Source organism: Cyanistes caeruleus, chromosome 10 (assembly GCF_971803275.1).
Source record: "Cyanistes caeruleus chromosome 10, bCyaCae1.hap1.1, whole genome shotgun sequence".
Lineage (NCBI taxonomy): Eukaryota > Metazoa > Chordata > Aves > Passeriformes > Paridae > Cyanistes > Cyanistes caeruleus.
In genome coordinates this window covers 22,663,802-22,676,568 of record NC_141710.1, presented here as the reverse complement: position 1 = coordinate 22,676,568, position 12,767 = coordinate 22,663,802, and the positions used below count along the sequence as shown (strand labels likewise).

General features: G+C 40.6%; 1 protein-coding gene across 1 annotated transcript in view; it reads right to left on the bottom strand.

Annotated features, from left to right (window-relative positions):
* Positions 1–11,694: 11,694 nt before the first annotated feature.
* The window catches only part of SI (sucrase-isomaltase), a 43,344-nt gene continuing 42,271 nt past the window's right edge, over positions 11,695–12,767 (bottom strand). Inside the window, exon 48 of the mRNA XM_023933589.2 lies at positions 11,695–12,457. Within this exon, the coding sequence (XP_023789357.2) occupies positions 12,395–12,457 (63 nt within the window). The 3' untranslated portion in view covers positions 11,695–12,394. The remainder of the gene's footprint in view (positions 12,458–12,767) is intronic.

Below are 12,767 nucleotides of genomic sequence, written 5' to 3'. Positions count from 1 at the left end.
CCTTTTTTTTATTCCCTTTCTTTCCCTCCCAACAGCAAGAATGTGCTCAAATTTTATCAAGCCTTGCTCTTTTCCCTGAGAAACTCCAAGGATAATTACATTTCATAATTATCCACCGCTGCCTGGAAGAGCCGTGTTCACCCTCTGGACCTGTTGTTCTGTTGCTGTTCTATCTCGTGCAGCTAAATTCTCCTCAGCTCCCTTAAACAACATTAATCCCATCAGAAGTGGCTCAGATAATGTCATCAGCTCTGACACAGCGTTCTCAGAATTCCCTGCCTCTGCTGAGGTGTAATGTCCTCTTAGGTGTAATTAAATTATGTCAAGAGGATTTTCTTGGTGGGAATGGAACGGGAACATTTAGGTACAAGGCTGTTTAATTCCAGCCTGAGCCTCAGCTGCTGTTGGCTGGTTGTTTATCTCCCCCTCGTTGTTGTGGGAGCTCATCCCTGTCCAAACTGAATCCCAGAATGGTTTGGGTTGGAAGGGATCTCAAGGATGCTCTGGTCCCATGGGCAGGGGCACCTTCCATGAGCCCAGGGTGCTTCAAGCCCCATCCAGCCTGGCCTGGGACACTTGGAATAATGAATCTGCAACTTCGGGGCAACCCTTCTGCTTCCCTTCTGCTCCTGAGACACTTCCCCAAATCAGGAGGAATGGGTTTTGCTCCAGTGCTCTCAGTGCTCTAATTCCGGCTGCTTTCTTGCAGCTGGAGGAGCTGGGGAGCTTTGTTCAGCTGTGTGAGCAGCTAGAAGGTGAGGGGAACCCCAGAGTGGGTTGTTCCAACAGAAACAGAGTGGAATCATTGAGTCCTTGGGGGTGCTGTGGGTCAGGACAGGGAGAAGGGTCTGGAGCCATCTCCTGCGGGCTGGAGCTGTGCAGGGAGAAGGAAGCTCCCGAGGGACCTGCTCTGGGAACACCTGATTCACAATTCCTAAAGATGACCTCCTCCTACCCACAGAACATAATTTCAACTCATATTTGGCTCCTCTATTCCAAACTTTTCTGCTGCCTCACTCTTGGGAGTGACCCCCCCCCCCAAACTGATGGGGAGAACATCACCAGTGAGTAAAAGCTCCGGAATTCGGTCATCTGTTAACTTTATTAGCACAGTAAATCCTGCTGCTCTGAGCTGTAATTTATGGAGCCCTGAGCACGGTAACTGCTGGATCTATTGCTTCTGGTTGCTTCATTATCTATTCAAGATGCAAAGCAAACCATTATGTTTGTTGCATTATCTTCGTCAGACTTTATTGCTCCCGTCGCTGGCGAGAGCTGGAACTCTGCTCCGCCACGTCTGTGTGAGCAGTGATTCTCCACAGGCTTTTTTCCAGACACCTACTCCTTTTTTGGGAGTGCTGTGGAAGCCTGATAGCAGCAGTTCTTGTACTCACTAAATCATTAATTTGATCTAAAATGTTACGGAAGGAATGGCTCCGTTTTTAAGGGAGCTGTTGTCTTTGCTTTCCTGCAGTCAGCTCTTGTTTAAAAGCCTTTCAGGAAGGAAACGCACGTTTCTGAGGAGTTTGAGCTGTTTGAACTTTGTTCTGGTTGCCTTCAGGTGCATCCAAAAAAAGGAAAGAGGTGATGAGGTCTAGAGGTGACACAGAGTTGTCCCCAGAATTCCAGGCTGATCTGGAGGCTGATTTCCTCCCTACCCACATTATACACAGTCTGTATCTGATGTGTTCAAAGCCAATAATTCCTGCCAAAAGAGCAAAATTTTGAATTTGCAGCGAAGGCAAATGAGTTCCTGGTGAATGGTGGGCTCTGCCCATCTCCTTTTTGAAAGACAGGGTTTCATTCACCTCATTTATTTGAGATCTACGTGAACCTCTGTGGGTGGTGTTTCAAAACAATGTGCTCAGACCTCAAGGCAGCTTTCATTCCTGTTACTTGCCTCCCACAGAACTCCCAAAATGGGTGAAAGGTTAAAAAAATGCCTGAAGTGCTCTGGTATTTAGGGAAATAAAAATATTTACAAGGTGCATTTTTACCTGGAGAACCCCAATGTTCTTCCACCAGTTGTCTGGATTTGCTCTCTGTTGTGATTTTCAGAACTGGGACTCATTTTTTGCAATGTTTTCACCACCTCAGACACTCCATAATTCTTTCTCTTCAGAACAGTTTATTAGAATGATGGAAAACAGTCAAACACTTCCCATCTTCTGACTCTGCATAGGGAAGAACTATTAATATTTGATGCTAATCTTTCTTCAGGAGACCAAACATAATTCTCTGCAAAGTGGAATAAAATACAGCATGGCAGAACCTGGAGAGGAAATGCCCAGAATTTGGTGTGCAATTGTCATTATTTTTAATAATTTGCTAAATTGCATGATCACTATTCCAAATAACAAACCCGAATGCTCTATACATTATTTTTTGATGCAAAATATAAAAATCTGGCCTTTTTCCTTAAAATTTCTCATCATTCTCATGGCAAAATCATCCAAACTGCTCGGGCCAGCCTTTGGAGATTCAGAGATAAAAAGGAAGTGTCAGCTTCTGAACAAGGCAGATTTTATTGCCCCTCTAACCAAGCCACGAGGGTTGGTTGTAGCATGAAACTCGGCACTAAAATCTCCATCACTGCATTTTGTTTTCTATTAATGGCCTCACTGGTGGTAAGTTCATGGAGGATTGGTTTTTATGTGAGAGAGAAATAAAAATGGTGGGGGGAAAAGCCACTGGAGCAGTGTTCTTGCATGTAAAGGTAGAATTTTAAGAGCCCTCTTGGTACAGATAGACACAAGATTATTGCTAAATAAAAGGAAAAAAAAAAGAAAAACAGCAGGGCATCTAATCTGGATGCTGTAGGATCTCTGATTTTAATAAAAAATATCTTCTAAGAGACTGCTAAAACCTAAATTTCTTTTCATGGGATTTGTAATCATTTCAGCTGAAATTTCCAGCATAAAACTTAAGGCTGGCTCATGAATGCATAGAGAATGAATTTAAAAAGGGTTAATAAAACTCTCAGTATTTTTCAGATCTTTTTCACAAGACAAAAATAGTCTGTACTAGTGGGATTTATCTATATTTATATATATAAATCTATATAATATATAGATTCATATATATAATATAGAGAGAGCTCTAGAGCAAGCATGTCAAGTAATAATTGATCTCAGAATCGTGAGAAAAAGGAAAATCCCCATTTTTAGGAGAAAATTTAGGATTTATTACCAAAAACAATTCAGGATTTATTGGAAGCCACTGAGTCAGCAGAATCACAGAATCATGGAATGTTTTGGGCTGGAAAGGGACCTTGAAACTCCTCTCGCTCACCCCTGCCATGGACAGGGACACTTCCCTCAGCCCAGGCTGCTCACACCTCCGTCCAGCCTGGCCTTGAACACTTTTTTAGTCAAAATTCCTGCATTTTTCTCCAAGCAGAACTCCTGGGTGTGATTCACTCTCCCGAGTGATGCCTCCAACATCTCCCAACTTCCCACCCTGGGGTCATTCCCCACTTGTCACGGATGCGACCCCGCCACGCCGTTAAACCACAGCGCACTAAAAACACTGAAAATTCTGCCTTTTCAGCCTCCCTGGCTGCTCCTCACGGGCTCTCAGACACACCTGGGTTACCTCTCTCAGCTCTTTGTGCTGCCAGCCCTCGCAGGCAGATCCCTTCTGCTCCCCCTCAACCCTACTGGAGATCAAACCCAAGCTGATCCCAGCTCCTGACAGGCTCCAGGCACCGGAGGAACAGCAGAACGTGTCTCTTTTTGTGGCTTTGTTTCCCCAAGTTGTCAATTAGCAGGAGGGAAAGTGTCACTCTCCAGCAGCTTTAGTTCCCTGCCCAGATTTTTCCTTTTTTTTTTTTTTTTTTTGGTTGTTTTTTTATTCTTTGGGAGCGTTGTTTGTCAAAGTGTCGCTTGTGGAAGCTTGCTGGGGGTTTTTATGTCCCTGGAAATATTCTTAAAAGATGTTCTTTCATTATCTGGTGTTCGTTTAGACCAAGTGCTTTTGAAGTGATGTTGTTAGGCTGTGGAAATTTCTGAAGTTGACAACGATAAAGAAGGCTGGGAAGTTGAAATTCTTTGGTTTCAACAACAATGTTCTTTCCCCCCCCTCCCCACCCCTTGTTGTTAAAATCTGTGACTTAGCATTTTAAAAAAGATGAAAAAAATAAAGAAAGACAGGAGAAGTTTTAAGTTTTCCCAGTTTTTCTATTTTTCACATACTACAAGCAAACTTTTTTTCCCCCTCGTTTGCAGCTCTTGGTGCTGCTGCCCTGCTCGTGGCCTTGGGGATGCACTCCCTGCCTCACCCCTCCCACCCTGCTGAGGGATCCAGGGATGCAGAGTTTGGGATTTTGGGGGGCTCCACCTGGGCTGTCCCTCCTTATCTCTCTCCTCATGCTGGAGCATATCCAGGGAAGGGAATGGGGCTGGGAAAGGGGCTCAGCCTGGAGAAAAGGGGGATCAGGGGGAATTTCTGGCTCTGCACAGCTCCCTGCCAGGAGGGGACAGATGGGTTTGGGATCTTATCGCAGGGAACAGCGACAGGAGGAGAGGGAACAGCCTCAGGCTGGGCCAGGGGAGGTTTAGATTGGATATTTGGGAAAATTCCTTCATGGGAACGTTGCAAAGCTTTGGAAGGGGCTGCTCAGGGCAGTGGTGGAGTCCTTGTGCTGGAACTGTTGAGCCCCCATGCTGGAACTGTTGTGTCCCCATGCTGGAACTGTTGAGCCCCCATGCTGGAACTGTTGTGTCCCCATGCTGGAACTGTTGTGTCCCCATGCTGGAACTGTTGTGTCCCCATGCTGGAATTGTTCAGGAAATCCGTGGATGTGGTGCCCAAGGACGGGGTTCAGGAGGATGTGGTGGTGGTGCCGTGTCATGGTTGGACCTGATGATTTTAAAAGCCTTTTCCAACATTACCAAGTCTAGAATTCCACGTTTTCCTGTCCCTGCTCTTCCAGGGGACAGCAATAAACCTTTAAGTGAAACCCCTGGATCACCCTGGGTCATGTTCCATGGGCCCTGCTCCAATTAAATATTTAAAAGTAAATATAATATTTATAAAGTAAATAAGGACAGGAGTGTGATCCTTGCAGGAGAGGGACTGAGGGACTTTCCTTTCCATGTGAAACATTCCTCACTGCTGCTTGCTTGGAAAATTCTCTGGATTTGCTGCAGCACCATCACATTTGCAGCTGCAGCAGATACTCAGAGCTACCTGTGGTGAGCACCTGGGGATGTTCTCTCATTCATTTTGGAATAAGAATATTTTTAAGGTGTTCTCATACTCATTTTGGAATAAGTCCACGGCTGCTACTTTTACTTTTCCAGGATACTGAAAACAACAGAGGGTTTTTAGGGGTTTTTTTTAATATCAAAAAAGATTTTAAAAGTGTTTAAAAATTAAAAAAATAATCACATTGCTGAAAAATGAGCATTTATTTTGTCTTCATTCTTGAATGGAATTACCCAGATATTTAGAATGTAGCATTTTTGACCTTGCTACTGCACATGTGCTACTTATATTTATTTTATTTTTATTTATTTATTTTTTTATTTAATTTCATTTTTATTTAATTCTTTACTTTTATTAAATTATTTTATTTTATATTTAATTTCATTTTATTAAATTATTTTACTTTTATTTAATTATTTTATATTTAATTTCATTTTATTAAATTATTTTACTTTTATTAATTATTTTATTTTATATTTAATTTCATTTTAATTTTTATTTAATTATTTTATTTTCATTTTTTATTTTATTTTATTTTATTTTATTTTATTTTATTTTATTTTATTTTATTTTATTTTATTTTTAGATGCAGACTTATATACTGCTTTATTTAAGGATTTCCATTATTATTTAAAGCTATCTCCAAAAAATTAAGGAAGCAGACTGCCTATATCTATCCTGCACAGGGAAGATGTGTGAATACAGGGATGTAGATGAAGCATAAATAGAAATAAATTAAATACAAACAAAACCAAGTCTCAATAAAAACAATCACTGAACACGTGGACTTTTTACAGAGTCTCCATAGTGTGAAGATTACATCCTTCAAAGATGCAGGAATTAATATTAAAATATATTACATTTTATATAATTTTATATAATGTGCATTATTTTTTTTTTTCATTTACAAATAAAATAAATGAGAGAAAAGAAAGAGGAGACAGAAATGAAAAGGATTTTTTGCCAAGTGCCCAAATATTTTCCTTTGACACAATCAGTTCTGCAGGATATGGAAATTTATGTCTGCACATGTAAATATTTATCATAACAAACACATCCTCTATAGGGTGATGCTCCAGATGAGTGTGAAAGCCACATTTCCTGCAGCTGAAAATATTTCCTTTCTCAGCTGCTCTTCCTCCAGCAGAACAGCAAAACAAAAAGTTCTGATTCATTCCCCAGTATGGAACATGGAATGTTGGAAATACATAACTGAAATTGGGACACTTTCACTGCCTTGCCATTATTTTGAAAGCTTCTTTTAGTTTTGCTCCCCTTTTATTTAAGGGGAAAAAAAAAATCATTTTAACCCATATATGCATTTGTATTCTGATTAATCTGCTTTATGGCATGATGGGAGGTGAATTCCTGTCTGGCATCTAGAAGGAATAAATACAAAAGCCTCACAGGAGTTATGTCACAGGATATGGAGAATTCCAGCTTTTCTTATTCCCTTGCAAGGAAATACTGAATAAAAGGAAAATCTGTGGAGCCCTAATGGAAAAGTCAATAAGAAGTGCATTAAAATGCATTATGAGAGGCAAAAAGCCTGACCCAAAATTATTCTCATAAGATATTAATGAGTGGTTTCTATTTCCTTGGTACTGAGGATTTAAATCATGGAATATCTGAATTTGGAAGGGATTCAGGCTCTGCTGCATGGGACACTGCACTTCTTGAATGGCAGAAAAGCTTAAGGAAAGGGTGAAGAAATAGCCAAAATTCCAGTTTGTGGGAAGTCAGCACAAGAAGGGCTGGGGTGATGTCCAGGAATGGGAATTTGGGCTGAACAAAGTTTTTGGGGTACAAAGAAACAGCAAACTCTGAGAAACAGCACGATCTCCTGCTGGAAATGAAAAAAATGAAAAGGAAATTCTCCTCTGGTGGGTTTATTTGTGTAATTCCAGAGATTTCAGTGAAATTCTGGGAAAATCCAGGTCCAAGGAATGCTGAGGAAATGCAGAGGAGCTGCTGTGGCTGAGTGTAGGATTTGCTGTTTGCTGGTCTTAGTAAAAACCAGTTTTATTTCTTTGTGTCCCTAGGTAAGAAAATATTTCCTTTCCATCTGGGATATGACAGGGAAAGAAGTGGGGTGGGATGTGGGATGAAAGGATATTTCCAAAGAAAAAGGAAAAAAAGAAAAGGGGAAAACCACCTTTGGATGTGCCTCAAGCCTGGAAGTGGCGTGGGATTTATAAATCACTTAGATCTGGGTAGTTGAAATGATTTGGGGACAAGGGGATCGATGGGATTTTGTTTATCTGTGCACTCTGAGTACAGAAATTCACTTTGGAAATCATTTAGAAACAAATATCAATAAGGAAGATTTTTACCTGCATCACTCTCAAGCAACAAATCATTTAATGCAAGCACTTGAAATGAGGTAATTACATAATTTAGAACATTCTAAGTCATACTAAAAAAAAAAAAAAACCAAGGAAAATTCAGACCATGATGGGATTTTTAATGTTACTTTATAAATTGATGCTGAGTTTTGAGCTTTTCTTTAATTTTTATTGTTTGTGCAACCACACATTCCCCCAGTGTTGAATTTAAAACTGTACAAACATCTCCATTATTGTGGTCCAGATCTCTGTGGCATTTACATTAAAAAACAAAAGAACAAAGTCAAGCAATCCCTGTGGAAGAAAACAAAAAAGAAAAAGTTATTTCAGCAAAAGGAAAGAATTTTATTTTGATTCCTGAGGTTATGCAAGAGTTCCAGGAGAAGTGGGACAAGGATAACAAGGAGAGGATCGATATCCAGAGTTCAAAGGTAGGCAGCTGATCAAAGGTTAAATACAAGAAAAGAAATTATTCCATTCAAGTTAAATATAGGACATCGTAACCCAAATAGGTGCTTGGCTTCAATTAAAACTCTTGGAAAAGGCTTTTGTGTGAGGGGAAGTTCTCAAAGTCAGGCAAACTTTGTTTTTATTGCTTGGAAAGACGTGTGGGAAGGGCTTAGGCTCTCCAAAGGATGGGATATTTCCATTTCCACTCCGAAACATTTCCGGTTCTAAAGGGGAGAACCAACGCGATCCATTGAGGATTGCCAAGGAAATATTTCCTGGTTTAAAGCAGAGATGGAACAGCAGAGCCTGGAAAAGCGTTTTCTCCAGGCTGGTGACAGCTGAGAGCACTGGACAGAGCCAAAGGTGACAGGAAAATGGGACAGGGAGAGCTGAGGGGGACAGGAGTGAGCAGGACAGGGATCCATGGAAGGAGCTGGAATATTGAGGAGAAAGCAGGAGCTGCCTGGATGGAAAAGAGCAGAATTCCCTCCCCATCATCCCTGCCCTGGAACATGGGTGGGAATATTGGGTAGCACAGGGTAATTGGAGAGGTGGTGGATGCAGGAAATTCTGTTTTCCTTCATTACCAAACACGAGGGAAACGTGGGAAGGACGGTGGGGATCAAAGGAGAGAGGAGATTCGTGGCTGTTGTCTTCAAGGGATGTCCAGGGTTGTGCTGTTCTGAGGAGAAAAAGTGTCACAGAGAACATTTATTAAATATTCATCTGACAGCATAAACACTGATAAGAATTGATTTTAATTTCTCATGAATCTGTTAATAACCAATGGAATTAAATCTATTAGTGAAGGCAATAACAAGGGGCTGGGCTTGAAGCAGAGCCCAGTTCTTTGCAGGTTTCCCTTTGCTGAGTTTATTCAAACACATCCCAGTTTGTCGCTCTCCAGACCATCCAAATTCAGGAGAAAATAACACAAACCTGCCAAGTTCAGGCATTTTTAGGCAGCAGCTCTTTTGGTTTCATCCCAAATCCATAGCTCCTCAGTCCTAGATTTTTACCCAATTATCAAAACCACGATCCCAAGGCCAGATTGGACGGGGCTTGGAGCACCCTGGGATAATGGAAGGTGGAACAAAATGAGCTTTAAAGTTCCCCCCCAACCCAAACCATTCCATGATTGTACAAAAACCTAAAAATGCTAAAAAAAAATGCTACAAGAACATTTTTATCCATGGATTCATGGCATTGGAAGCTGTTACAGGAATTCCTGGGCACACCTGGTTTAATTCCAGCTCCTGAGGCTGTGTCCTGATGAGGTGATCTGGAGTTTTGAGTATTTTCTCTTCAATACAGAAGATTTTTCTGGTTGTTTCTGAATCCCATGATATTTTTGGATTTTCTGCTTTAATGTATTTATTTTTATTTTTTTTTTTTGCCTTCCCTGCACTGAGTAGTCAATGCAAATTTTATCCATTTTTAAAAAGAGCTGGAATATTTCAGTATCAGCTGCTTTCTGGGCTGACCCTGAGTGTGGGGTTTATATCAGGGGGAGGAAATGGGGCTCTACATCCACATGAAAGGTCTCCTGAAATTCCTAAAAGGGACCCACTGGTCAGGGAGCATTTCTGAATCTCTTATTCCATAATTATTATAATGTGCATAATGCCCCATGTGCATTAAACATTCAACTGAAATGACCCTGAATGTGACAGCAATCATATAATAAAGGAAAAAAACCCCTTATTTTACATAATAGAATTTAAAATATTAATAATATAAGTAATATACATAGAGTATGTTTAAGTGTGCACACTTAACCATGCAGTTATGAATTATTTATGTACATACATACACCAAATGTGTATTTAAACACTTAAACTTTGCACATGGGCTCATTTGAAGTGCATTATTGCATTGGATTAATTTGTAACATTTTACTTGCAAATAATCATCATTCAAAAATTCAGATTTCAGTGTATTTGTATTGGTAATCAAAAACACCACCAAGCTTTTCTGAATCCTTGGAACTCACAGGAGATTGGCATTTCCAGGAAATGTAAAGAGGAACTTCCAGCTCTGCATCGTTTATCAAAGATTTCCTGGTTTGGCTGAAAAAAAAACCCCAGAAGTTCCTCAGCTGAGAGGACAAAAATCACAAAAATTAATTTTCTGTAGGAAGGGGAAAGGAAAGAGGAAAGGAAAAGGGAAAGGGAAGTCCCCAAAGGTGCCAAAACCCTCTCTCTCCCCAGCCCACCACGCTCCAGCTGTGCTGCCAGATGTTACCATCCAGCTGCTCCTTCCAGCTCCAAGGAAAAATCCAATTATCTGTGCATGTGTGGCAGTTTGATTAGAGCAAGCACAGCCAAGTGTGACAGTGTTTTATCTTTTCCATGAGTGGAATCGTAATTCCAGGGCCAGCTGTGTCTCTTTAGTGCAGCACTCTCTGCTCCTGCTCCACCCCACTCCATCATTCCCAAAATCTGGGTGCAGGAGGAGCCTTTGGGATCATTTGGGAACCCTTTGGAATGGCACTGATGGAATGAGAGAAGATTTTCCATCATTTCCTTTCCCTCTGAGCTGCCATGGTTGGGCGTTTCTCTTCAGCTGCTGTCAAACCACAAGAGATCCAACAAGATTCCAAGAGTTCCAACAAGATTCCAAGAGTTCCAAGAAAACTGAGCTCAGAAAAAAAGGTTTGGAATGCAGAACTTTATGGCTCTCAGGGAAGACTTTTTGCCTTCAGTGGGGATTTTCTGGTGGGATGCACACAGCAGGATTGTTTCAAACCTCTGGGTGTTGTTTTTCACAAGTGCTGGAAAGTCGAACCACGAGGAGAGTGAGCTAAAAAATCCCATTTCATCACGAGCAGGGTGTTTAATTAATAATAAACAATTGGAAATTAGTAATTGGAAACTTTCCCACTGTTCAGAACGAGGGATTTTCATGGGATTTCCTTCAGTGGGGCTGGATCCAGGGTGTCTGAGAGAATGTGGGGTGGGACAGACCCCAAGGGAGCAGCCCCAGGGGTGGCCAAAGTGAGTTTTGAAGCTGGGATTTCTCAGCCTGGGTGAGTTCCTTAGGAATTATTATCCTGGGAACTCAGTAAAACCTTCCCCAGGGGCTGAAACGTGGGATTCAGGATGATGTGCTGGGACTCTCAACGCTGAAAACAACAAGAATCAGGTTCCCCAAATAAATAAGGAGAAATGGGGTTTCTTGGAAGGGTCTCAAAGCTGAAGAAAAATCTGATAACAATTTGTTTCCCCAAATAAATACCGAAAAATTGTTTTTTTGGAAGCCTTTGGCTGTTCCTAATGTTTCCAGTGTCAGAGGGGAGGGTGCAAATGGTGGGACAGAGAGGGAGTGGGTTGAAGGTTCTGTACCCCCTCACCCCTCTCTGCATCTTCAGCAGCTGGGCACTGCCAGCTCCAGAGAAACAGGCAGCTTTTAATTGTCAGAATATAAAACATAAAATTACCCCTAAATGATCATTATATTTTCCAACTTCATTATCATTTCACAGTGAAATTTCAGGAAATTTCTAATTGCAGGAACCCACCCATGAGATGCTGGCTATTGAGTTTTGTACCCCAACATTTTAAATCAAAGAACAATTCTTTAAATAAATGTAAAACACTGGAGATTGCCCCCACCTCCTGCAGCACTTTGTTCCCATCAACTTTAACTGTAAATATGTTTTCCCAGACTCTTTAGTTCAAATGCTGCACTCTTAGGATAAAAAGAGGCTTTAATATGAATTATTATTACAGTAAACACACAACAACAACATTTCCTTCAGTGAAATAAACAGAGACCAACATTCATTAATTAACCTTAAAATTTCAGGTTTAATTTTACAACTTTTCAAGTTAAAACATAGGAAACACAAATCTGGCTGAAGTCATACAACCCCCTCCCAAACTTCAAATTCTTTTTTCAAGTATCTGGATATTTTATAGATAAACAGCTTGAAATATTATTTCATGCTAAATTGGTCATCTGGAAATATTTGCTTCTGCTTTATCCTGCCTTAAATTCTTCTCCAGAATAATGGCTTGCATGGGTGTAATTAAAATTAAGATGGAAGTTAAATATAGAGAAAATTACTTCAAAATAGGCTTCAAATCTACTTCAGTAACATCATCTGCATCTTTTTTACAAAATTTTATCAGATATGAAGTCAGAGAGGAATTTTGCTCTGAAAAAAACAGTTTTTCCCTTCAGCTCAGCTTTGAAAATTCAACTTATCCTAAAGTGCCACGGCAGGCTCGTGACTGCTTTGTACACAGAATTCCTGGCTCTGAACTGACTCTGCTGCTGTGTTTGTGAGGGAAAGTATTCCAAGACGGCAAAAAAAGCCCTTTGAAAATTGAAAAATAGGTTTAAAAACGCGGGAGAACGCAGCGGTGTGGCCGATGTCATTTCCCATTTCAGCTCCATTGCAGGGTGTAGCTCTGGCCCAGTCTCAGCTGGAGATTGGTGATGGTCAGGAGCTGGGAATAAAACACACAAAATGCACATTTAGCAGCCGAGACCTAAAGATCCACGGTGTTTTCTGTGATCCAGGGAGAAACTGGTTTATTTTAAACTGCAAGAATTTATTCCTTTTTTGTTTTTTTTCTTTTACATTTGTGTTTTTCTATCACTACAAACACAGTTTAATCATTTAATCAGCACAGATTTGGGAGTCTGACCATGGCTCTCTGATCCTTTCCTTCATCCACTGGCTCTTTTAGAGCCGAGGTTCCTTTTATTTTAAAAATAAAGGGATTTTTAAAAGGCAGCAAAATTTGGAATACACTG